Source organism: Apteryx mantelli, chromosome 4 (genome assembly GCF_036417845.1).
Source record: "Apteryx mantelli isolate bAptMan1 chromosome 4, bAptMan1.hap1, whole genome shotgun sequence".
Taxonomy (NCBI): Eukaryota; Metazoa; Chordata; class Aves; order Apterygiformes; family Apterygidae; genus Apteryx; species Apteryx mantelli.
Genome location: NC_089981.1, coordinates 78,395,351 through 78,421,450, shown reverse-complemented (window position 1 = coordinate 78,421,450; position 26,100 = coordinate 78,395,351). Strand labels below are relative to the sequence as shown.

The 26,100-nt window shown below is 47.3% G+C and overlaps 1 protein-coding gene across 2 annotated transcripts; it reads right to left on the bottom strand.

Annotated features, from left to right (window-relative positions):
- Positions 1-327: 327 nt before the first annotated feature.
- On the bottom strand, positions 328-24,369 carry LBHD2 (LBH domain containing 2). Of its 2 annotated transcripts, XM_067295636.1 has the most exons (7): positions 24,224-24,369; positions 13,926-14,028; positions 8,760-8,850; positions 4,743-4,938; positions 3,441-3,593; positions 2,972-3,029; positions 328-1,097 (listed from the first exon to the last, which is right to left on the bottom strand). In XM_067295636.1, exons 3-5 carry the CDS (start codon positions 8,847-8,849, stop codon positions 3,517-3,519), a joined length of 363 nt encoding a protein of 120 aa, XP_067151737.1. In that variant the 5' UTR covers position 8,850; positions 13,926-14,028; positions 24,224-24,369; the 3' UTR covers positions 328-1,097; positions 2,972-3,029; positions 3,441-3,516. The 2 variants fall into 2 exon arrangements, with proteins under 2 accessions (XP_067151737.1, XP_067151738.1); XM_067295637.1 differs by lacking the exon at positions 2,972-3,029.
- Positions 24,370-26,100: the final 1,731 nt, after the last annotated feature.

The following is a 26,100-nucleotide window of genomic DNA, read 5'->3' as shown; positions in this document are numbered from 1 at the left end:
ATGCTGCACGGGGTACCCCCCGGGGCGGCAGCGCTCGAGAGGGGCTCTCCAGTGAGGGCTACAGGGAAACGCAAGATGGAAGCAAGGAGTTTTGGGCTGCCTTGTCTAGGAAGGGCTCCAGGTCAAGAGAGGGAAATGGCAGATGCCACTGGTGTAAATCTGAATTTGACTGAGAAGGAGGGCCAGTGTGCGTAGCTGTATGCCACAGGGCAAAAGCAGGCTTAAAGAAGGCTTAATTCCTCCATATCTGCTGTGGGACAGGAGCTGCACAGTTCCACAAATATCCCTTTGTATTTTTAAACCAAGACACTGTGGCTTATACCACTTCTTCCAGTCGGTCCATAATAGGCATTTAATAGACTAAACAGTGTAATACATCTACAGGACATACATTAGTCGAGTATTATGTACAGGTGACATTTTACAAAATTAGAAAGAACTGAAATAGAGCAAAATCCAACAATGCCTTACTCCATAAAACTTCCTTTCTGCACTACATGAAATATTCTACAAGCTGGACTAGAAAAATATGACTGAATATCTTTTTTTTTTCCTTTTTAGTTTCTACAAAGCTTTTCATCCAGAAAAAAATACAAAACAACTATTGAGTTTATCGGAGAGACAACACTTGTACACGGACAAAGTAAGGACATTCATAGACCTGCAAGTAGAATAAGTAGGGTTTGTTTTTATAAAACAATTTTCTCTCTGTCTTGCTCTCCTATTTTAGGGCCTCTGGCCTAAGTTCAGAAAAATAAGAATGGGAGGAGGAGCTTGGCTTTGTGTGGCTGTTAAACTGAGGCCACTCGGCTTTTGTAGAAAGCTTTAGTTTGAAGCATCCACTCACTTCAGTTAAAATACTTAAAAGGAGGAATGTGAGAGAGGAAGCAGGAAAGAGAGGAGTAATTAGGCTGGAAGAATGAAGTCTGGCATTTCTACATGGGTTGCAGCTTTATGTACTGCAATGAGAAACGTGACGCCGTGCGGCATTTTCGTAGGATTTTGTGTGTTTCTTCAGGAAACTTACTTAGGGAAGTGCCATTGACCTCAGGTGGAAATAGGATAAGGGCCATCCAGAGCAGGAAGGGAGGGAGTGTCTGAAAGCAGATAGAGAACATATAAAATTGGGGGAAGTGTTTCAAATAACTGTTTTTCCTTTTATAAAGTGAAAAGCAAATTAAATGATACATCTAACGTCATTCCTTACAGAGCTGGGCAGACGTGGATTAAAGGAAATCATACAGCTAAAGATACATCGCCGTCGTTGCTGTTTTTCCCCAGAGCTTTATAAAACTTCTTGATCGTCGATGCAAAAGCAAGGTTTAAAGAGCACCCCGCATCTGCCCAGCTGCCTTGCCAGTCTGCTTTTCCCCTCTTGGCAGCAAGCCCGCCGGCCTCTCGGTGCTCTGCGCCTTACCCAAACCCTTATCTCAAGTTTGGTCTCACTTCCACAGCTTACAGGAAAACAGTTGCCACAACTGGCAAAACCTCATCCAACAAAATAAGTCTGTGACAGAGTAGGTAAGAAAGTCTATGTCAAAAAGGCTAAACAGATTGTTATATAGGTTAAGAGAGCAAAGTTTAACTTAAGTATCACGTTATACTGTACTACACTGCTTATAAAAACGGTCCTAGATCCCAAACACCCCAAACAATGAGCTATAATTTTGTACATAAATTAATGTTGCTTTGAAGTAAAATAGTCTCTTTCCTTTGTATTAAAGATTCATTGCACAGAATTCTTTGTAAGTAAATATATTAAATTTGGTTGCTAAGAAGGTATAAACTTATCTTATTAATACATCTGGCCAGTAAATTTTATCCATCATCACACAATTAAAAGTTTCCTTTAGAGAAAATTATTACTGGAGAAAAGAACGCACTTGAAAGTAAGCTTAGGAATTAATGCTGGAAGAAATTCTATTATTTCATTCCATCTATAGCAAGCGGCTTTTTCCGGCTGCAAAATTAATTGGAAGTACAGAGCCCATCCAGCCCTGGAGACGTGGAGAATGCCAGCTTTGTAGCTTACTGGACATTTTCCACTGAAACAGTCAAACCCTTCTGATACAGGCAGTATCTCCATCAGCACTGTCTAAAGGGTAATGTTTTGGCCCGAGATCATTGCTTCTCCAGGGATGGTGCCCAGTGGGAGGGAGTCTCTGCAAGGCCCCCATGCAGAAAAGGGCTCACCCCTGTGGAAAAGGCCCCCGAATCCATCCCCAAACACAGCAGAGAAGGAGAATCCAACGGAGGCCCAACATGTCCACAGACAGCTTGTCCCAACTTAAGCTCTGGTTTCCAGGAGGTGGCTTTATCGGAGCTGTGCAACCAAAGCTGATCAGGTCGTGCTGTGGATGAGGGAGCTCCAAGCCCCGGGCGCATTGGCAGTTAGTGCCGCGAGGGCAGGATGGACGCTCGGCGCATCTACCCACCTGAGCCCGCTTCCACCCCTTCCTACTGCAGATGGCCCAGTGCAGACCTGGCATCACATGAAAAGGCCTCTGCAAAATGCAAAGGAGGTTTGGGCTGTGCCATTGAGCTCCCTTTGCCCCCCTCAACCACGGCCTTGTGTAGGTCAAGGGAAGAACGACTGGGCCTCCGCGCTTGTTTTATACACAAAACATACTGAAAGAAAAGTCACAACAATTTCTATTAACAAGGTGGGACAAATTCAGCCCTGGCGGAAGCAGGAGCCATTTCTGCTGGCTTCAGTGGAGAGAAGAGTGCATTACACCACAGCTGGATCTGGGCCACGAAGTGTGCACAAACAGCACGATGCACCCAACCAACTCTACAACAAACAGTCTCACTCCACAAACACCAGTGACTAGCTATTCCAGTTCATCAATGTACAGCAAGAAAGTATTTCTAGAACTTCTGAACCTTATTGAAAAGACGGTTAATAAAAGGCTGGTTCATTTGAATTTGCACAGGTTAGTCAAAGGGAGAGAACTGCTCTAATCCGCACCTGGAAGGTAGCCTGGAGTTCCTGCGTAGCGATGTAGGCAAATCTTACACTTGCATCTCTATACAAAAGTTACAAAATCAAATGGTGACATTATATTACATCTATTGTCCATAATATCACAGTGCTAGTTTTAAATGGCTAAAAACAAGAAAGGTTTTAGATTTAAGACATCCCTTCTATAGAAATGTAACCCCTTTGTCCTGCTGTTGATATCTGAAAGCAACCTTGCTTAAAAAAGGTAAATCCAATGAAATGTACTAATTGAAATTAGGTGCATTTTTCCTTTATAATCTCATCATGTCTGTGATGCATTTCCTAATGTGTCCCATTGTTTCCCGAGGAAAAATTAAACAAATAATATGAATCCCAGCCTGAAAATCAAAATGTTGAAAAGAACAGTTCTAAAGCCCATACACTTCTTACCAGGTACTAACTAAATAAAACCCTTGCAGATTTAAATACAGATTACTTTGACATGTCTTCAGAATGTGTTAGCTTTTCAACAACGTTCACAATGAAGTTTCACTTCTGAGGCCATGGAGTTCCTACTCATCCTTTTCAGTTCTGCTTTCCAGAGGATCTGTATCATCTTCCACTTCTTGAGCTGGATGTGCTAAAGTATCTGCAAAGAAATAGTTCATCAGTATGTATTTCCCCATACAGTTATGCCAGCCTTCATCTGGTTCTGCCTGTTCAGTGAAGCAGACAGCACATCAGGGTGCTCAGTCTTGTACTTGCAGACTAGCAGTGAAACCTGAAGTAGGATGCTCTGAGGGCATCACAGCTTGACTTTACAGGGGACTTCAGACTTCAGAATGGATATTATTGAGATGAGGTGATGATCCCTCTCATTTAAGGTAGGAGACCCACTGAGTGTACAACCTGTTGCCTTCATGAAATCTGCTCGACCTCTCACTCCTGAAGACCTAACATGGCCTAATATCACTGCACACAAAAATCTTGGGGGCTATCATGCACAATCTGGAGGTCAGGCCACATATTTGGCTCATATTTCTTCTTGACTGATCACACCCTGTAGTTGCCACCACCCAGAAATGCCGACTGGAGTAGCAGGTGATTTGACACTCCAAGATCAGAAAATTTGTCATAGCCCTTTTGAAGATATGGGAAGATGCATCTTGCACCTCATCCCGGCTGCCATCTCTGGGTATTTGGACAACAAATGGTGGTGCACTGAAGCGGAAACTGTGTCACACTTTAAGGGAAAAAGAGAACACAGAGTCCAAACAAAAAAGAAATAAACAGACTAGTCGCCATACCAGAGCATTTGCTGTGCAAGCTACATTCTGCCAAGTTCTTATCTTTAGCCAGGTATTTACCCCACAGTAACACTATTAGTCATATCTACCTATTTGTGAGTGCCTGTTACATTAATGCACTCCTGGGACACCATGATGCTTTGAATGTGCAGCTATTAAATTCTTTGCTTCTAGGCTAGGAGATAGGGACACAGATATTGCACTGAACAGGATTATAGAGTGAATGCTAATGTGCACTAAACTGCCTGTTGGCCATTTAAATGGCCAGCAGTGAACCTGACATGGATTTAAACACCATATGCTCAAGAGCTATGAAGAAGTTTTAAGTCCACAGGACTCCCTCTCTAGTGCAGGTGTTCCTGGGCACTAGCCACTGCAAACCCCAAGTACCCACTGCTCTTTGATACACTATCTGTTAGCTTCAGTGCATGGCATGGCCTGAAACTGTTATTTCTCTGTGGGAAATGAGGATGAAAATTACTCATTCAGACCTTCCAGATCCATCTGCTGCTGCTGGACACAGGCTCTTTGGTCACCAAGGAGACTCTTCTCCTCCGCTGACTTCAGGTCGTCGGGTGGCCAGCGCAGCTCCCCGCTTTCCACCTCACCCGACTCGGTGGGCTCCACCACGATCGATGGCAGTCTTTTGGTCAGCTTGGGGTACTTCTCACGTGAGTCTGGGAAGGCCTGGTGAGACATTTGGTGACATGCCTGTCAAAGCACTGTCCAGGAGCACGTATTCTGAGCAAGAGGGCAAGCAGCAGTACCATCATTTCTACATCTGTCCATCACAACTTCCAACAAACTTGAACAGGGCAAACAGTCCTGCACAGGGAGGGTTTCAAAACCTGCTAAATTCAGCTCCTCACCAGCTAAGGGAGGATGCAGAAGTGCAGTCCTCGCTAACAGGCCTCAGCACACTCACCTGTGCGTGCCATCCCTCGCTGTGCAAAGAACAAGAGATCAGGACCAGAAATACAACTTTTCTCACCAGCATGTTGGGCAAACAATTGTCATGACTTGTGTGACCCAAGGTGCATAAACTGAAAACTTAGGTGAAAAAATTCATTTTGCTGCCTAACACTTGTGTTTCAGTCTTGGTGGGATTTTAGGACACAAAGGTTGTTGCTGTAATACTAAACTAAATGGCTGCTGCAGCCCTTCTAGCTTTTGCCCTTTTACTCTGATATGATTTATTCATGTTTTCTTGCTGTGACAGTTTATTAAGAAGCCACCATTCTGCAGAGCTATTTTCTGTAATGTGCAATACTATATTTTATGGTGCATTCATGCAAAACAGGTAGCCCCAGAGATCACCTTTACACATAGGACAGTGCCAGCTATTATGTTCATTTGTCACATTGAAACTGCAGGTCAAACACTATACAGTGATTAGAGCTTGAAGCTGAACTAGGTATTTTTAGTGAAGGATATTATAATATGTAAAAGTGCTTTCTTGTTTTCAATATAGCTGGTTCATTTAAGCCTTTCAGTGTACTTTGTTTTGGTTTGGATTTTCTGCTGGTTTTTTTTTGGAGGAAAATTCATTCCAAATCCTCCAGGATGTCAGTGTAACACGAACTCTATTGCTGCTTTGCTGAAACCTTATCTCCTGGCTCCTCAAACTTCTGCATATCTGCACTAACAGGCTGTAAATTTCTCCTGGCCAGCTAAGTTTCCACTTGTAACAATAAAAGCAAGGCGAAGACTAGGGGACTGAACAAGGGATTGAGAGCAAGAATCTTCCAAATTTAATTCCTGGTGCTGCCACAGGTTTGCTGCACGCTGTAGGAACCTCCTCAAATACTTGTGATGCATTTACAGCAGAATCAGGGTATCTGGTTAGACAGAGCCAGTGTCAGCACAGCTCCTGCTAGACGCACAGGTGGACACCTGCAGATATTTCCTAGCCATGCTAAAAGTGGGAAAGCATGGTTTAGTCCTGGCTGCATGACAACCCAGCCCTTTGCTATGGGTGGTAGAGCTGGTGTGTGGTAGCAAACAGCTGGGAGAGCTGTCAGAGCCTGACGGAGGTATTTGCTCCATGACTTCTGTTACCTCTCTTCATCCCAGCTCTCACCAACTGCTTGCAGTTGTCACACTTGACATCAGTGCCGGCACAGGGAAGCAAGCCCTGGAGGAAGGGGCAAGTCTCTTCCGATGTGTCTGGAAAGCACCAAGCGTGTTTTTAGCCACAATAGGAAGCAGACAGAGCTGCAATCTCTGTATTTGGCTGCAAGGCTGCGAACAGGGAAGGACAATAATTCCTGTCCTCATGTGCTCATTCCCCATGGTCGTGCCACGGAGATTCATCAGTCTTTGCAAACCTTCATGCAGATGAAAAAATGTTGTATATTATTTTTAGGGTAGCAGACAGACACAATTAAGGACTTTTCAATGTGAGAAAGCCTCTTCAGTGCAGCTAAACTAAGTGAATCACTGAAGCTAAACCTTTCTAATGCTTCTTGCAGCTGCACTCACATGGGCGTAACTCGTCCTGATCACAAGCAACATGTTTATGGTGCCTGTCAGGAAGCTCCCCACAACTTCCCATTATACCGTCTCCTCTTGAACTGTTTATATTAGGGATGAAAATTCCCTAGCAGATGTCTTGGTTGGGAGGAATTTTTAAGAAACTGCTAAACTCTTATTTCCAAATATGAGACAAGGTGAAAACACCCTGTTGCTCCAGAATTTCTGGCCATCTTTTGGTAGCTGTGCCCCATTGCTCAGCTGGCAGAAAATAGCCATAAAATTGTGGGCAAATTGCCCTATTTCCCAGCTGAAAGTGACCTGTTCCCTCCAACCGTTGCTCAACTAGCTCAAGTGGCAGAGGGCTGCGTGCAAGATCCCCAGTCTCCAAGCCCGCTGATAACAGCAAGAGGATCCAGTGTGACAGAATATCTGTTTTTTCCATCTATTTTCTGAAGACCTAGGAAATGACACACACAGATCTAAAAATATTCTAAAAGATGAATATTAAGGCTGCAAAGTCAAGCAACAGAATTTAGGAAAGGCAACTGCGCAGCCTCAGTTTGTCTATTTTTGTTTGTGTCATTCTCATATGGTCTCTTCTCACACGAATCACATCATGTTTTTTCCACTGAAGTCCTGTATTTACCAGGTCCCTCTAGGAATGAGTCAGGACTGGCAGGAAGCAGAGCACTGCCTGTAGGCTCTAACTTTATTTTTTCTGCAGAAGCTGGAGTGTATAACAAGTGGGCAGGAGACTGCAGGAAGAGAAAGAACAGTCTCCTGGCCAAAGTGCTTGGAAGTTGCCGGAAGAGCCCTGGTTTTCCTGCTGAGTCACGGACTTTGCATAACTCACTTTCTGGGTTTTTTTTGCTTCAGTTGGCATAATAACACCTTCTCCTCCCAGAGAGGCACAATAAATGAACCGAAAAAAGAAACCTTCTGGAGCATATGATCAGGGACACCATAGAAAAGCCCTAAAGACATATGCGGAGTTGGAATTGGAGTTAGCACAACGTTTGGTCTGCATACAATACCAAAATAATGAAAAGTTGGGACCATGCATTAGGTGAAAAAGAGGAAACAGAATATTGAAAAGGTGGTCCTTGAGAGAGCACTATCCATCCTTGCAGTTGATGAGGCAAGAAAAAATCTATGGTAGTTTCTTTAATCGCATAAATGGACTTGCACAAGCAACTTCAGTTCTCACTTCCCTGACTTCCAAATGTTTGACTTTGCAACCTTTAATCAGCTTCTTTTAGGGTAGTTTTCTGAGTGCAATACTGAGTTTGCTTGAAACAATATGTTTCATGTTGAGAAGCAACTCAGGTCCAATGGGAGACTTTTAGGAGGTTTGTCCCACTGTTAGTGACACCAAGAGTTGGGAGCACAACCACAGAGACTATAATAGGGAACGTGGGTTGTCGCAAGGGCAGTTCAGGACATCACGTTCCTTCCTGCTGGAAACTGCACCACAAGTGGGCATGTGAGTGGGTTTGTGAGACTGCCCAGGGACAGAAAATGTTCCTGCACCTGCCAGTAAATAGCCCTGACCAGTGCTACTGCTATCATGTAATAGCCATTTATGTTAATTACACAAACATTTCAAATTGTCTCCTTTTAAAAAAGGGAGCTCTCTTTGAGCTTGAAGAAAGTTAGCTCATTACAAGTGTGGCTGTATAAAAGGTATGGCTTTTGCTGCACGTCTTCATCACATGATGGTTGTTTGGACCTGAACGAGATGAGACACATCTGCAGTTCTGCTCTTGGTGACAAACATTCTCTCTGCCTGCATCCCTCCAGAGGCCTGCTAACGCTATAACTGTGCGTTGGAGGGCTTGCTCCAGAGGAAACCCTTCTGCCACAATTCTTGCATTTTTAAACAAAAGCTAAGTAGGATCAAACATATATTTCAGGAATTGTTTTTCTGTCAGCTGTGCTCAGCGATTCAACATCTACATGTATGAAAGTTATTAGTTGCATTACACTGCTTTTGAAAAGCAGTTCAGGAGATATTCCTGTTTTTCTAAATTTACCTGGGTTGAAGGGCCTCCTTCTTCCTCAGGAGACTGGCTTAAGGTAAATTCCTCCATCACGGGTTCCCGTGTGTTCATCACCTCAGTCATGCTGCAAATATTAAAACAGAATTGGAAAACTCAGCTCTGCACTTTGGCCCCACAGTTAATTTAACAAAGACATTGGCTTTTTATATTTGTTAAAATAATTGTGCTACAGACTGTCCTTTCTAAATAACCCCTGAAATCTGTTTGCCTGCCAGCGTTCCCTCTCTCAGACATGTGTTTGCTGCTTATGTTCTTGCAGCCACAACAGCCCACCACTGGGCCATGTCTGGGGTCACCAGCGGTGTGACAGTGCCGCTGTCCTCCTGCCCCTCCGGCCTGGGGTTTCCACATGGGAAAGCCCTCGGGCTGCGGAGGGAGCCCCCCTGTCCTGCCCTTGGCAGCCTGCACAGGAGCTGCAAGCTCTGCGCCACGTCTCTTCTGCTGGGGCTCTGGACGGGGAGGACCGTTTGGCAGAGGCGGGCAAGAAGCCCCTCAAAGGAGACATCTAACCTGACGCATCTTTTTCCCTAAAAGAGTGAAAAGCAGAGATTTAAGAAAAGAGCATTCAACACGTACTGCCACGCCATGCAGGGAGTATCGCTAGCATTTGGGGCCAAATCCACGGTGGGAGGGGAGGCATGTTTGCACCCAGTCCCCTTGGAAGTCCACCCAGGGCACAGCATGAGGGACAGCAAGTGGGGGCACTGGTGGAGCAGCAACAGAAGTGATGTCCTCCCCTTTCAGCATGAGCAGCCCTCCTAGCGGATGGCTACCGCCTCGTGCTACGACACAGAGAGAGACATCAACCCCGGCTGCCCCTCTGGGGACAGTGGAAAGGAGCCCCGCATAGCTCCAGAGTCATCAGTAGGAAAATGGAAGCCCTCCAATGTTATCAGCAACCTGTTTGTTATCAATACACGAGCTCAGAAATTGCATCTGTTGACAAAGAAGTTAATCATGGAAATATCAACCTTGAACAAAATTCACAATCTGATGCTTCATAGTGTCTTAAATATTTGCTATTCCCAGATGTCTCTTCCATTTAGTCACGAACCAGCACTTCTCTTTAAACTGTTAATTCCAAACACACCAGCTGTATTGGTGTCCAGGGCCAGATTTTCAGTTGTCTTTAGTTGCCTGAAGGTTCAGAATAGAATTTTCAACTGCATAAGGGAAGGTTTGGCACCCAAATCTCATTTAAGTCAGGGACTTAGGAACTTAATCTGCTTATATGCCCATTAACTGGTGCTGTTTGGCACCCAAGTCACAACAGCTCTGGCACTTGCTTCCACCATGTTCCACTTGGCATTTAGCACCCAGAAGGAGAGCGATCAGAGCCAGCTGGGCACCGGCACAGGGCCAGCCGCACAGCAATCATTGCTGTGGCTGGGTAATTGCACCTCCAGGGCATTAGAATTTTCCTCACGTTTGGGATTTATAGATACAACATTGTCCCTTTCATTGAAAAATTCTAGGAGGGTGTTTGAAAACTTTATAACGTGTATTAAGCATATAGCAGCAAACAGAGGCTGAACTACATTGTTTGACCTATAGACTAAATGCGCCACGTTCATTTTGGATGGAAATTCATCATCTCCCCTGATGAGCTGAGCCCTAGGTGGGTTTGGCTCAGGCCATTTTATTCTCCTGAGCTGGTATTTGGTATTTGCAGCAGCTCTTCACTACCTGAACCTCCGGCAGGACACAGGCACCATCGGTCACACTGCCCCATGAGTTGCCACAGCACCCCTTTGGCATCACTAAATGCTGCCGTTAATCCTGGTCCCGCCTCACACACAAAAGCCTTCTTTGACAAGGCTGTTCCTACTAAGAACTACAAACTAAAACATCTTAAGCATAACTTCTTTCAGGCTTACATTACCAATTACCCCACCAAACTAAATTTTACAATATCTGCAATTACTCCAAAACTCTTCACAATGACTTTAATTAGCTGCAGCACAGAACAGTGTGATATTGCAGAGACTTTCACTCCCACTGCATCATAGCTAAAAAAGGGCACCGCAGACCCTGGAGAAATTCGAGCTCAGCTGTGGGCCAGGGCAGAGCCCGAAGGTTTCAGCACACCTTGAAGGGCCAGCCTGTGACTGACAGATGCCAAATTGAACGGCAAGCTTTCTGATGCACACATGCAACGGGAGAGCACGAGCAGGCGCCGAAGCTCAGTGAGGCACCGGACTGAAGCCCTGATCTGGCATGATCTAAACCCGCCCGGAGCCGCAGCCACACAGAGGAGGGCCAAACTCTGCCTGCCAGAAAGAGCGTTTCAAGCTCACTGCCCTTGCTTGGACTTGTCCACCTCGCCAGGAGGAAGGGAGGGGTACAACGCCACCAACCACCTAATCGGTAAAATACAGGCTTTTTCAGGCACACTCTCATTCCTACATCACCCAGTGAGCCGTACCACTAGGCACCTGTGGATACAGCCCTGAGAGACTGGTGACTTGGAAACAGCGAAGCCCTTTCCCGGAGCTGTGACCGCAGCTCCAGCTATGCAAGCTGTTAGTGGCACCACAGACAGGGCTAACGACAACAGAGACGTGCCCTCACACTCTTCCCCAACCGAAAGCAGTGTCCTGCTCCCCCCGTAGCCCTCCTCCCTCTCATTACCTCCTGGTGCTCGCTCAGCGGCTGGTTCGTGCCTTTTTTCCTGGTCTGGTCCCAGTCTCCCACTTGGTCCAGGCCCCCTCTGTGCGCCCCCACTGCACCTCGAGCATTGCCTCTGCGCATGACCACTGTGGGCCACTCTGGACCCTGCGCCCCCACCCCACCTCTCTGCACATTGCACAAAGAGCCCGTTTTCGGGGCTTTTGCACTGCTTGTCAGCCAGACCCAACTGTGAACCAGGAATAGCACAGGGAACATAGCTCTGACCATGTCCAAGGTGGAAGTCTTTCTTTTATGACCTTTTCAGGGTCTGATGCCCCATCCCCAGTCACTCTGGGTAGCAGGAAAAGGGACTTGGATGAGAAAACGTGTGTTTCAGGCTGGAAATAATCTCAGTGGCTTTGTGGGGGGCTGGGATTTATGAAGGCTTGGACTGGGCTGCTGCAGAGAAGACATGCCACACTGCTGTGTGTCCCAGGGCTCGGTCCCTGCTAGCCAGCAGTGGCTGCTGCCATTGCCCCCTGCTCCCCAGCTGGCAGTTTTATTTCCACACTCTTTCAATACGCACCGAGTCCTTAAATCAGTTCTCTGTCCTTGTTCCATAGCACATTAGAGATATACATCCACTCTTGCACTTTCAAATGTGTCATGTTAGCTCAAAGATGTTCTTAAGACCTCATGAAATTCTATTATTGAGCAATAACGGACTCTGTGCTTCCCTAAGACCGCATTACACCCTGCAGATTATTTCTAAATGACAAAGACAAATGATTCTGGCTAGGAAAATGGTGACAGTCCTGCCAGTGTTACAGCAGATGCCTAAGTGAATCAGCTCCCAAGCTGTTGAAGCCCAGGCCATTCCAAAAATCTGTGCAACTTAAGGGTTTGATTGAATAGGATGGCAGAAGTGATTGTACTTCATGCGTTTCAGAAAAGAACATGGGGCCATGTAATTGGCAAAAGAATTAGGCTCTAACTGGAATAGATTAATTGTTCTCAGTCTCCGCTTAGATCAGTAACGGAGAGCAAAAGAAATCCATATGGGCCATGAAAGCAGTGATGTTTCTAACAAGCTTAACTAAGTATTTAACTCTAAAAATAACTAGCAATAAAATAATTGAAAATACCGCTGCAAATCAATTCATCTGAAGCTTAGAAATCACTTGTAAGACACTGTGGAATTGTTTATAAAGCCACTGAATTTGAAAAAGGGTTTTGGTTGTTGCTTAGGGCTTTTTTAACTATGACATGATATACGTGCAGGAGAACTTTTTATTTTTCAGGCGGTTTTGATGGAAAGTATTGATCCACTTTTACTGCTGCTTTTATGGGAGAAGTACTAGCACGCAACAGAAGAGTAGTGGATACAAGCGGTTTATTATAAGAACTATCCCATCCTTTAAACTGGGTCTTGCATTCATTTTACATATGGTAGGTGCTGATATCACCAATGACATACAGTAGCCATAGTGATGCAAAACAAGGTAATAAATAGCATTTACAAACAAAGAATAAATTCTCTTCTAGTGGATGAGTCACCTACTCTGAACCTTAAAAAGCTTCTAGCATTGAATTAAGAGATGCATTTACTTCCCCTAGGTTTAATTAAGCTCGAATATACCAATTAGGGGAAAAGGAGCAAAATCTATTCTTGCCTTTCTGTGAAAAAAACTACATGTAGAGAAGATTACCTTAAATGCAACAGCTACAGTTGCAGGACCATCCTATTCTGATTTTTTTCCAGAGGCATGGGGCAAATGAACAGCCTGGTTTCTGCTGTTTGTGACTGTGCTAAGAAGGTCAGCAACATACAGAGCAATATATAGGCTGACAAGTGCTAAACCACCTACTGTCAGAAAGCACTCAGAAACAATGCACACATTTTTATTTTAGCTTTTGCACACAGGGCATAATTGACCTGTGAAATTCCTGGTTGCAAAACAGTACTTAAAAGCAGAATGGCTTCAAGCTTCGAAAACATGAAGCACTTCTGTGGATAAGGCTAATAGGTAGGTTGCATGACAGAAGCTCCAGATCCGCACCAGCACTGCACAGCAGACTCATTTTCTATGGCAGTGCGTCCCACTTTGATGCATTTTGAGGCCCGGACCATAGCGCAGTGTAACTGGCTCAGGCGCTGCGTGGGGCCATGGAAAGCATGGGCTCGCCGTGCCGGCAGCCCACGGGCTGCACTGATGTCTGCTGCAGTGGCCTTGCTGCAGCTTTGGGGACAAAGTCTGTAGGCAATTGCCAAGAGTTTGCTCAAAGACAGACGGAGCCACGTTCTGTGGCTCGCAGAGCTCGCATCGTTGGTTTAAACAAAAAGCTGCTGATTGTCTAAACTAAGATGCAAGTGGGAACAAGTGCTTTCCGGAGCATGGGGATGGCAGAAAACCCTCCTGGTCCCCAGGCCAACCCAGGAAGGGCAGGAAAGGGGAAGCTTGGCCAGAGCAGGAGATTCGGAGCTGGAAAAATGCCAAGTACGAGACAATCACATAAGCAGCACATTACCTTCAATCACATAAAAGGATGTTGTTTCCGAAAACTGTCCTTGCTGCAGATGTTCACTTTGTTGATGAAGTGTTGCACAAACTGTGTCAAATCCTAAAAGTGTCTGAAAGAGACAATATAACAGTGTCAGAGCGTGCAACCAGAATGACAAAGCTGGCAGAGACCCATGTGAAAGATTACTACCGTAAACTTGCTGCTTCAGAAGGAGGCGGCAGAAACTCCTACTTTGGAGGTCTGTATAATTTTCTATGCCAAATGTAAAATGATTTTGCTAAGGATACAGCTCGTAGCATATCTAGTGAATTATGAAGCAATTAATGTTCTAAAAACACCCAAAGCTCCTAACTAAAATACTGTGGCATCTGACTCTTTTCCTGATGAGAAACCTTATTCCTTAGTGTAAGCTACATAAAAATTGCTGAAACTGGGAAACACCAAAATTCTTCCAGACAGCAATTTTGGTGATATTTTGAAAATCAGAAAATAAAAATGTATACCCTTACTTCATAGTACCAGTGGGCTTACTGAAATACAATTCAAAACATTAAGGAATGAGATTCTTGTTCAAAAGCTAACGGTCAAGACACAAAGAAGACAAAACATACTGAAAGAAGGATACGTTAGGATTTCATTACCGCATGCTTCTTACAAATGTCACAGGAGAAGTGATGTTCGGAAAAGTCTACTCCAAACTGAAAGTAATAATTTGACTGGAATCAGGATGGGGAGGTCTGGAAAACAGACATAAGGATCCACCACTTCAAAGCATGAATCCCTGATTTCTTATGATTCCTCTGTCAAAAGGTCTTAGCTGAGGAACTTAAGAAGTTATAGTGCAGAAATATAGTCAGCATCTGGGCCAAAGACGATTTATTGAGAAATCTGTTTATCCCTACAGCTTGCCAAACATATATTGATGCCAGCCACAGCTATTTGCTTGGATGGGAAAAAGGTGTTTTCAGTGAAGTGAATGGCACTAGTGTATATATTTTATATACTCCAGTGGTTTGGATTCCAGGCCAAGTGATTAAACAAATCTACCTGCTCTGGAGGCCTTCCTACTAAGATTTATAACACTGGCTTAACTGCACACTGGTTTTATTGAAAAACGGTGACAGAGGAAAATTGTCCATTGCGTTCTGGAGTTTCTTCACATGCTACAGGCCATGCTTATTGCAAGCTAGGGAAGCAGGAAATCACATATCCATCCAATTTGGAAGAGTTTAATTCTTGTCTGGCAATTTTCCTTCCTCCACAAAGATCAAACCAACTTCAGAGAGTCTGATGTTTTGCTCCTTAAAAATTCATGATTACATTCAGTAGTTGACTCTTGTATAGAAACTAGAGAGCCTCCAACACCATGTCATCCAATACTCTGGGAAGATTTTTATCCTGCTGCCCATTACAAAACTGCTGTTATTAAACCCATGAAAATTCAGCAAGAACTCATCTACCTTAAATCTCTTCTTTAGAAAAGATTAGATGCTATAAGAACAGTTATTATATAGAGTCAGCTATCAGTGACAGACAAAATGATGCAAGGGATTACTAACTGGGCATAACTGTTTGCCTCTAGGTCTCTGGTTTGGATACAGGCCAGGCCAGTTGCTATTTAGAGGTATTTTCACATGACTGTTTAGTGGTATATATGAATCCACGCAGTACTGAATGACTTAAAACAACATCCATTGCTTGTCCAGGCTCAGCAAAGGAGTTATGGATTGAACTGGCCCAAGACTGAACTCCTCTCCAAAGCTCCTGGGGAACTCTGTGCCTTGCTGCGTGCAATGTTTGAAAGGGGCTTCAGCCCCCAGGGCTCAGCTACTTGAAAGTTAATAAAAATAAAATCACTTGAGGAATGCAGAGTGGAAGAAGTCCCTTCTCCCAGCCCCACACATCAGTATTTAAAAGCAAAAAACCTTCTTCCCAACCAAGATTTTGGAGAGCTCAGTGTTTCCAGTGTATAAAACTACCAGTGTGCATTTATTCTCTCAAGGGGCAATACTCACTTTATCTGCCTAATAGATGTGATTATCTCCTTTGGCTGACATTAGAGGAAACATTAACTAATACCCTTCCTTCTACAGCACTGCTTAATCTTTTAAAAACAAGGTAGAACTATTGAGGCCATGCATGAGCCTTTACTTCAGTGGAAACAGAGTCTGGAAATGACACCAGTACAGCTTCTCACTGTTTATCTCTTCTTGTCTCTTCTTACTTTAACCTGCCTTTTCTTCTTTGCTGATTAGTCCAGCCCGGAACCTCCGTTTGCCCTAAACACCTTCTCCCAAGCTACCCTACTTCTGCCCCCGCAATTAACCTGCAAACCTTTTGCTCTCCCTTGCCTCATCTTGCTAATCAGCTTCTTCTCTGGCACCGGTGATAACAACACAGCTGTGCAGCTCCTCTTACCTTCTCTCCTGAAAGAAATCCAAACTCATGAATTACCTGAAACGGTTCAGTTGCACATTAACAGGGCAATGTACCCCTGCTGTCACTGTGCCTTCTCCTCCTCTTCTCATTTGTCACGTGCCCTCGTTCTGGGACAGTATGGGACCTCTCTGAGGAAAGCACGCCATGATGTGTTGCATGTCGCACATTGGGCTGGTCTGGGAGCTGGGACTGTTTCTGCACTACCACAACAGAAATAATAACTGTTTTCACACAGCCCACGAGGCATTGCCAAGGGGAGCCACATGATGGTGCATGTGTGTGTTGCTATTAACAGTGAGCAAAAAGTCGCAAGTCTCAGAGGCAGGTGATACTGCCCCTGCCCTGCCACCCCTTGCCTGGGCTTGGAGAGCCCTCCTACACACTCTAGTAAAAAATAATTGATTTAGGGACTACTCTGATGAGCTGGTCATGTCCTGCCTCTTTAGGAGCCACAGCCCCAAGTGAAGCCTACAGAGATACAACCATGGGAATAATAAGAGAGCTGGTTCCCCCAGTGAGATCAAGCAACACCTCAGCCCTGGCCCTTTTGCCCAGATCAAGGCCCTCCTCCTTCCATGCCCCTAGAAAGGGATGGATTTCCAAAAGCGATGCTCAGCATATGCCAAAAGACCATAGACCAGAAGGTGCTCTTGGGTTTTTCTCCCACTTTGAAAAGTGTCTGGGGTCTGTTGTATGTTAGCAGTTTCAGCACCACGGGGACATGGTCTGTCCTAGGGAGGTGTTTACATCTCTCGCAGGAGGATGACTGCCAACAGAGAGCAGAAGCAGGATTTTGTACAGCTATTCTGGCCAGCCAGGGTGTGTGGGAAACTTCATCCCAGCTGGATCTCCTGGCTTTGCCATGAGGAGAGATGACTCCACCATGCATAGCAGCAGATACATTTACTTGGGGTAAATTCACTGCAAATTGCAATGTAGACATTTTTAAAGCAAGCGTGCTTCATCTGCAAAACAGAAGTATGCACCAGCCACAGTTTTCAGTCCTAGTGGCCCACAGACCGGCTCCTTGATAAAGGAACTCTGCGTTGCAAAGGCGCTGAGCCCTGAGCAGTTCCCCGGGAGGTAGCAGCACCTCTGAAATCAGGTCACCATCACTGTCACTGCATCCTGCAGTCCCACACCTGCTCGGAAAGCATCCTCCTTCCTCCAACTGTCCCAAAATCAGTGACGACAGAGAGCTGAGCAGTGCACCAGAGACGTGACCCTCCAGCAAACGTGCCCACAGCCACACCAAGGCAGGGCTGCCACTAGATTAGCAGCTGCTTGGGGCCAGGCTCTTCCCTTCTCCCCTCCCAGGCTTTCTGAGTTAATCATTCCTCCACTGAGCTCTAATGGAAATATTATGATAACAGCCTAACAATACCACATTGAAAGTTCACCTTGTAACAAATAAGTGCAGACAGGCTGCAGAAATTGGCCTTGAACCACTGCTACATGTGCAAATTTATCATTTTTTGGCACTGCAGAAATGAGTGACCTCCCCTTCTTATTTCAATGGGACAATCCCAGGGGCTTTACCAACCCCATATTTAAATTGTGCTCAAGAGAAGTCCCCCACCCTGCCCCTTTGCGAAGGAGCTCAGCAGCTCCATGGTCTTTGCCTTGTTTCGGTAGGACTGTAAACACCGAGGTCTCGGAGCTCACCCATGCAATTGCAGTGCGCACACAGTTCCCACTGATTTCAGATAGTGCCTCAAACAAACAAGGAATTCAACCTTGGGTCTCCACCGCTCCCTTCACCCCATTAAAGGCTCTGGGTAAATGCAAACTTTTCTCCATTCAAGGAGTCTAGGCTTCGTATATGCTACAAAAAAGAAAAAAAAGGCTATTGATTCCAAGGGAAATTGCAACAGGGCATGTTAGAGGAGAAAAGCAAAGGTCTCCTGCTAAATTTTTGCAAACTGGACAGTCTCAACAAGCCACAGTGAACCCTGCTTGGTGATTCCCAAAGAACAGCCAGGTCCAAGGAGCTTTTTCCACCCATGAGGAGAAGGGGCACCTTATCTGGGCCATTTTGATGCAGCAGATCAGGCTGGCAGTTCAGCCAGGGCTGGTGCGTGGGTGATCTAGGACAGAGCTACAGTTGTCGTGGCAAATGAAGAAATGAAGGGGCTGTTAACAGCACACCAGAAGGTGCACGTCCCTGCAAGGAAACGTCAGTCAGAGTTTTCTAGGGCCAGGTGCTTCCGCGGATCCAACTTTTCTGTCTCATATTATTGCCCTAAGTGCCCTTTGCTTTTGACACCCCTTAACTATCAGACATTGCTTTTAGTGTTAGGTATAAAAGCGGATGCCTCAGCATCTTAACGCACTCAGTAGATGAAAGCTCAGAACAGAGATGATCCACACACTAGCCGACAACTTCTCTGATGTCTAAAGCTGTTTGGGGCTGTTCAGCAATATGCGCCAGGTGCTGAGATGTTGGGCATGATGTGGTGTGAGACCAAGGAAGGAGGTTACTCCCTTTTTTTCCCTTAGTATGATTGAGCTATGGCTTAAGCCATGTGATGCTTAAGGCCAAATACGTATCTGTGCCATCCAGAGTTAGGAGCCTGCCCCGGAGAGTGGGACTCCAGCTTCAGCATCTCTACACTCCCCAAGTATATGCTTACCTTAGTGCTACTCGGCAGCCTCCACTTTCAGTGTGAGCGCCTACTGAGCTAAGCTTTTGGACGTTGCAGATAGGAACTTGGACAGTTTCTTTGTTTCCTCTGGTTGTACATCTGTAGTGGACGTGTTTTATGAAGTGTTGTGAGCTCCATGGGACTAGAGAAATGCAAATTATAGCATGGACCACTGAAGATAAATGTGCATGTGTATGAACTCCTATTTAAACCTCCCACTTCTTTTTGGATGCAAATCTCTTTCCTAAGCAACTGAGAAAAGTGCGATATGTGTCAGAGTCTGGAGATTAGAGATCTGTTCTGTTCCCTCGTCTCAGAAGCTCTTGTCTTCTGCCACCCACGCAGTACTTGAGTGCTGCTCTCCACAGGCCAAAGCTGCTTTCCTCTCCTCGGCAGCGTGCGCTGTACAGGAGATGTCGATCTCTCTCAGGAAGCAGCGAGATGAAATGACTCTCGATGTGGAGGAGCAAGCATTTCGGCATGAGACACAGCATGTAGTTTGGGAGAGTGAAAAGGGGTAGGAGGCTGCTATTTCCAGGCTGTGCTGCCTCTCCACTAACTTCGCAGAGAGCTGCAGTTTTTACTTTGCCTGCTCCAGAGCAGCTACTGGGGTAAATATCACCCCAGGGAATTTCTCAAACTCTCATCTGTGGACTCCCAACACTAGAAAATACAGGTTTGTATTGCATCGTACAAAACTGGCAGATCATGCTAACTCAGTGTCCTTGAATTTTGTTGTTGCACGATGGGGGCCAATGGTTTCCATTTTTCTTCTTATATCCCCAGCTCCTGGAGTACTATGATCACACACAAATCTCAACTTTCAAATTGTTGTAGCTGTGGAAGTTCCTAGTAGTCCTAATTGCCGAGAGGAGCTAGAAACTTGAATCATAAATGGTCAAAAACAGAAGGAAAAAAACCTAAAACATGTCCATGTTTAACTGTCATGCTGTTTAAGGTGATCTAATGACTTGGGGGCGATTTAATTCTAAAGTTTTTAGCAAATGATGTTAGCAATGCTGCTTGCTATGGGTGCTTCTTTTGTGGCTTTTTCTTTTTTTCTTTCTTCCTGGCTGCTTTATAGAAGCTCATTTACTTCAGCTCTTTGATCTCATCTCTAAACTACCTGAGCTTCCTCATGGAAGATGCCACAAGTGATAGGTAAAAGGAGGAGACTGGGGCAGCCAGCCAGGACACACGGAGATAGGGATGAGGAGCAGACAGCCAGGAAGCATGTGCGGAGCAGCGGAGGGAGGAAGAAACAGAGCAGATGGGAAGAATGACTAAGCGAGCTCCTCTGAATGCTAGTAGACCTTGGTATCATGGAAATCTCCACAGAGTCCTCATGGAAGAGGTGCCAAGAGAAAGTTGGGATTTTTTTTTTCTTTTTAGCATTAGATTCGGCAGCTGATTGATGTGAGAGGACCTCATTAAGAAAACAGCCCCGTCAGAATTAAAGATAAGCCTCAACAAGCTGTTAAATGTTTTTAGAGGTATCTCTTCTGGTACTTGCTGTGCAAATACTTTCTCACTGAGGACTTGCTTTGAGAATCTCCAATGCCTGTGCTGAGCAGTGTGTTTCTGACCTCTGCTCATGCAGAGGACCTTGCATTGTCTTCACTTTGTTAAAAACATCTTATGAATCCAGCACCTTACAAACATGCGTATCATTCCTTCTAACTCAGAGCAACAGCTACTAAATGGTCTCAGAAAGAAATGTCATTACTTGTTTCTGTTTCTGGGATCTTCCTTGGAAGATGATGATTCTCTGTCTCTGATACTGTTCATGCAATGATTGTCCCTCACCTTATAGCAGCTGTGGGAATTGGTGAGAGGCGAAAGTTTGCTTCCTGAGCTGCTTTCTGCTATTCCCTAAGTATTAGTGGATGGTCTTGAATTCAGACCACAGTCCCACTAACAGAAGATGAGTGGGAAAAAGTATCTTAGAACAGCAACACACAGTAGGTGATTGTTAGATGGAAACATCATGAGATGAATTGCAAAATGTCTGATGTCCTTCTGGAAAGCACTGCGAAAGAGGGCTCCAGTTAGTCTGTCAAACCGGGCTCATTTATAGGTAACAGAAAGAGAACAACAAGCTAGGTATGTAGCACTCTGTTTACTTAAAAGATAAATTAGTTATTTCCTTATAACTTTGGGGAAATCAGAATATGGTGTTATCAGTGCTGTAATATCATGCAATACTGAGCCATTTAGTACAGAATGTAGTACAGCCAAAGCAGCAGAAGTGTAAGAGACTGATTAAAAATTAAAAAAAAAAACAGACACTTCTGGGAGAACAAAGTCACAGAAGGGACTTTTAATGTTCCGTATTGGTAATTAACAGAACAACAGTAGGTGTCACGACATCACAACCTAACACCAGCAATGCAGCTGTTCTTCTCTAGGAATTAAAACTCTGAAACTTAATTGAATTTCCAAAGTATGTGAAGTTGCCACAGCCTGAGATGAAGGATATGAGTACAGTGCGTGCTATCACAGTAGGGATGGGCACAATGGCAGGCAAGGATAACACAGAGATTTAAAAAAAAAAAATACTGAAAAAAGAAAAATGCAGTGTATTTTTGGAATGAGTCATTAATGCTGAAAGCATATATGCATTAATAGGGCTATGAGTGTTTCTGCCAACCAAGTAACATGCACCTTGTGGATCTGGAAGTCGCCTAAATATTTGTAGAGAGGCAGTTTATACATGTGTGTGTCAGAACCAAAAGTCAGCTGAAAATTTGGGTAACATCTTATAGAAGTTGCAATGGTCTGAATACCAGTGCTGGACATGGACCATTGCTATGTTGCCACATGGTCCTGTCATTGGGACTCCGGGGCAAAATGCCGCAGGATCACCCAGTGCAGCACCAACGACAAGCAGGGACTTGTCTGGCCAGCTACATCTTCTTCCAGCTCCTGTGTCCCTTCTGCCAAGGATGGTACTGGCCACCTCTCTCCAAAGCATGAAGGAGAGGTAGTCCCTGCCCCTAAGGACTTACAATCAAAGGGGGACAAAGGCTGAAACAGAGGGCTGAGATATGCTTTTAAGGACCTGTTGGTACCAGTCAGTCTTTGTCATTCTACCTGTTACCGCTTGGCAGTTTTCACAGGCTCGCAATAAATCTTCCTTTGAAGAAGGAAAATGCAGGAAATAATTGATTCATTTACAGATTTTTCCAGAGAACGTACACAAGTCTGAGGAGCAACGGGAAGGGCTGTTGCTGAGAGGCAGATGCTGTTCTCACTGAAGTCACAGCAGGGCTCCCTCTGACTTCAGTGATGTAGGAGCTGCCCTGGATCAAGGTGTCTGTGACTGACCCCTCCAAAATAGACCTATGTGGTTAAATAGGCTCAAATACAGGGGCATAATTTCAGAAATGAGAAAGAAGGAACAACTTCAGTCTGTGACACTGTGGTTTGATACCTGATCTATGCAAAAGCCTGTTGCTTAATACAAAGGGACCCTTGTGAGAAGGGAGGGAAAGTGGTGACTATATTTGCACATTCACATCTTCTGCTAAAGTAATGTACCAGAGACGTTAGAGGAAATTCCACATGACTGACAAATTGTCAGACCAGATCAGGAAAGCAAGGAAACCAGATCAGGTAGTTCGTTGTTTGTTTGTTTTCTCTCTGTAATCATAATGTTGACTCTGCAAACATGTTTTTAAAATGGAATATTAATTACCAAAATCCTGAGCTGTGAGCTGAATTCTTTTCTGGGCACAAAATTTGTTGCTCATTAAATCTAAGAGACAAAAAACACTGGCTTGGGACTGGTTGTGTGTGGGCAGATTTCCTCGCTTCACCTTCATTTCCAGGCTACTCATAAGGAGGCACTGTGAACAGAGCCAGACTCCGGGGTAGTTGTGAACACAAACTTCTAGGTGCTTCAGTAAGGTTTGAGCCTATAGCCAGAAGGTCTTCCATCACTATACAACCAACTATATGATTGCAGTAAAGATCTCAGCCAGAAAAAGGCTCATGGAAAGAGAGTTCTCTATGTATATCACTTCACTGTGGCTTCAGAGGTTTATGCTATATCCAGTCACACCTAACTCTCCTCTGCCAACTGTAGCCATACTCAGAAATACACAAACAGATCTCTGTCCCGGATTAAAAGAAAATTTTTGTGGTACACTCACTTGGCAGTAGGAAAATATTCACACCCCTTGCTCAGAGTAAAACATAGTCCTCATTTACGGGGCAAAGTAGGTTCTTTCTTTCTATGCAAGTAATTGTATGTGTGGTATTTGCTACCAGATGGAAAAAGCAGTGTTCTTTTACCAAATTCAGCTAAGCTGCAAGCAAAAGCATCATTGTCTTAAATTTACGTTTTGTTACCCACTTCCTTGCCTCAAAAGTTGTCTTGAAAAAAAATGAAATAAATGAACAGCTGAGATGATCACAAACCATAAATCAACAGTCCTCTCAGTGCTATTCTCATTGATAAGGATTCCTTCCAACAGGCTTTTCAGCTGCCAAATGAGATTTGTTTTTAAAGGGGAATCCATTCTTTCGTGAATTCTCCTCAATATCCTTTACGGAAAAAAAAAAAGTATACGGAGGAAAAAGCAATGCAGAGGCACAGTTTCGGTTCTTCCTTCCCCTATAACTCCCTTTAACTATGCAGGGAAGTAAAATGCTTTTCCTGAGACAGCGTTACAATAGATTTCCCGTGCTCTTCCCTCCGCACAGCGTTTCGCAGCTGAGAGCCACCGCTCCGCACAAGCGCTCGGCGCCGGAGCAGCGCGCAGCCGAGGCGCGACACGGGCTCCCGCCGCGCTCGCGGGCGGGCTTTGTCCGCGGGCAGCAGGTGGGAACTTCTGGGCATCCGGACTCCAGCCCGGAGCCCCGGGCAAGCGGCGGGTTTGCAGGTGGCGGCCGTTTCCCGGCGGCACCGCGCCGCCACGCGTCTAACGGGGCAGCGCGCTGATGCGCGGCGGTCTGCGCCGGCCACCCCGGGGACACCGCCGCCAGCCGGGCCGGACCGGGCCGGGCCGAGCCGAGCCGCTCCGCTGCCGGCCGCAGCCGCGGCTGCACGGGCTGCCCCGCGCCCCGCGCCCTCGCCGCCTCCGCCTCCGCCCGCCCCGGCGCGGACCCGCAGCCCGCTCCCCCCGAGGGCCAGCTCCGCCACGAGCCCCGGCGAGCCCCCGCGCCGGCTCCCTCCGGCCGCCCCCGGCGCGGCTCCCGCGGCCCGGCGGCGCTCACCTGCGGGGCGGCGCGGCGGGGCAGCCCGGGGCGGCCCGGGGCAGGCGAGGCGAGGCGAGGCGAGGCCGGCAGCCGCCCGCCTCCCATGCACGGCGGCAGAGGGGAGCCCGCAGCTCCGTCAGCGCGTCCGCATCCTCCCGGCCGGGCGCTGGCACCGCCGCCGCCGCGGCACCTCCTCGCGCGCAGCCAGCCCTGCCCGCCGCCGCCGCCGCCGCCGCCGCCGCCGCCGCGGGGGAAAACCACTCCCCCGGCAGCGCCGGCGGGGCGGTGCAGCGCCGCGGCCCCCCACCCCCGGCCGCGCCCCGGGCCGCCCCGCGGCGGGAGGCACCGGCACCGCGGCGGGAGGCACCGGCACCGCGCGCGGCACCGGCTCCGCGCGGCTCCGGCACCCCGCAAAGCCCCGGTCCCGCACGGCTCCGGCACCCCGCAAAGCCCCGGTCCCGCGCGGCTCCGGCACCCCGCAAAGCCCCGGTCCCGCACGGCTCCGGTCCCACACAGCTCCAGCACCCCGCAAAGCCCCGGTCCCGCGCGGCTCCGGCACCCCGCAAAGCCCCGGTCCCGCACGGCTCCGGTCCCACACAGCTCCAGCACCCCGCAAAGCCCCGGTCCTGTACGGCACCAGCACCCCGCAAAGCTCTGGTCCCACACAGCACCAGTCCCGCACAGCTCCAGCACCCTGCAAAGCCCTGGTCCCGCACAGCTCCAGCACCCCGCAAAGCCCCAGTCCTGTACGGCACCAGCACCCCGCAAAGCTCTGGTCCCACACAGCACCAGTCCCGCACAGCTCCAGCACCCTGCAAAGCCCTGGTCCCGCACAGCTCCAGCACCCCGCAAAGCCCCGGTCCTGTACGGCACCAGCACCCCGCAAAGCTCTGGTCCCACACAGCACCAGTCCCGCACAGCTCCAGCACCCTGCAAAGCCCCAGTCCTGCACGGTACCAGTCCCGCATGACTCCAGCACCCCACACAGCTCCAGTCCCACATAGCCCCAGCATCCCGCATGGCCCAGCCCCAGTGCGCTGCGTGGGTCCAGCACCCCACAAAGCCCTGGTGCCTAACGACACCGGCACCCCGCACAGCTCCAGTCCCATGCGGCCCTGGCATCCCCAGGGCCCCGGTCCTGCATGGCACTGGCACCCTGCACAGCCCAAGTCCCACACAGCCCCAGCACCCCGCACATCCCTAGCTCTGCATGGCCCCACACAGCCCTGGTCCCACATGGCCCCAGTTTTGCCCAGCCTTGTCTCCAGCACCCTGCACAGCCCCAGCACCCTGCACAGCCCTGGTCCCACATGACCCTGTACAGCTCCAGTTGCACACAGCCCTGCACAGTGCCAGACCCAGTATCCCACACAGCCCCGGTTGCACATGGCCCCAGCACCCCACAGACCCCACACATGGGGGCAGAAAGCCCCGGAAGGGAGCAGATGCCCCTCCCTGCTCATGGGTATGGGGTAACACAGGGCTCCTGATCCCTCAGAGGTCCCTGCTGAGAAAGCACTGAATTCAGAGCATGCACAAATTTTTTGTTTGTTCTTTGAGGGGTTGGGGTGCAGGGGTGAATTTCCAGGCTGGATACCTCTGCCCATGGCTGGGATCGGCACGGTGTCCCTCTACTGCCTCATCCAGAGGGGTCATAGGAGAGAACTGGGGCTGTTGGGCAGATGACACCGGGGCTTAACCCAGTGCTGGGCTGTCAAAAGGGGCTGTCCCTTGTCCGGGGTGTGTCAGGAGCCCACTTCTGACGTGCTGAAGAGAGGTTGCTGGAGAAGGATGCAGAAAACATCCTCAGAGTGGTGAGGCAGTCCTTTGGTAGGAGGCTGGTTGGCAGGTTTGGGGGGATGAGGCAGGGGAGGAGGGCCCAGGAAGAGTGGTAA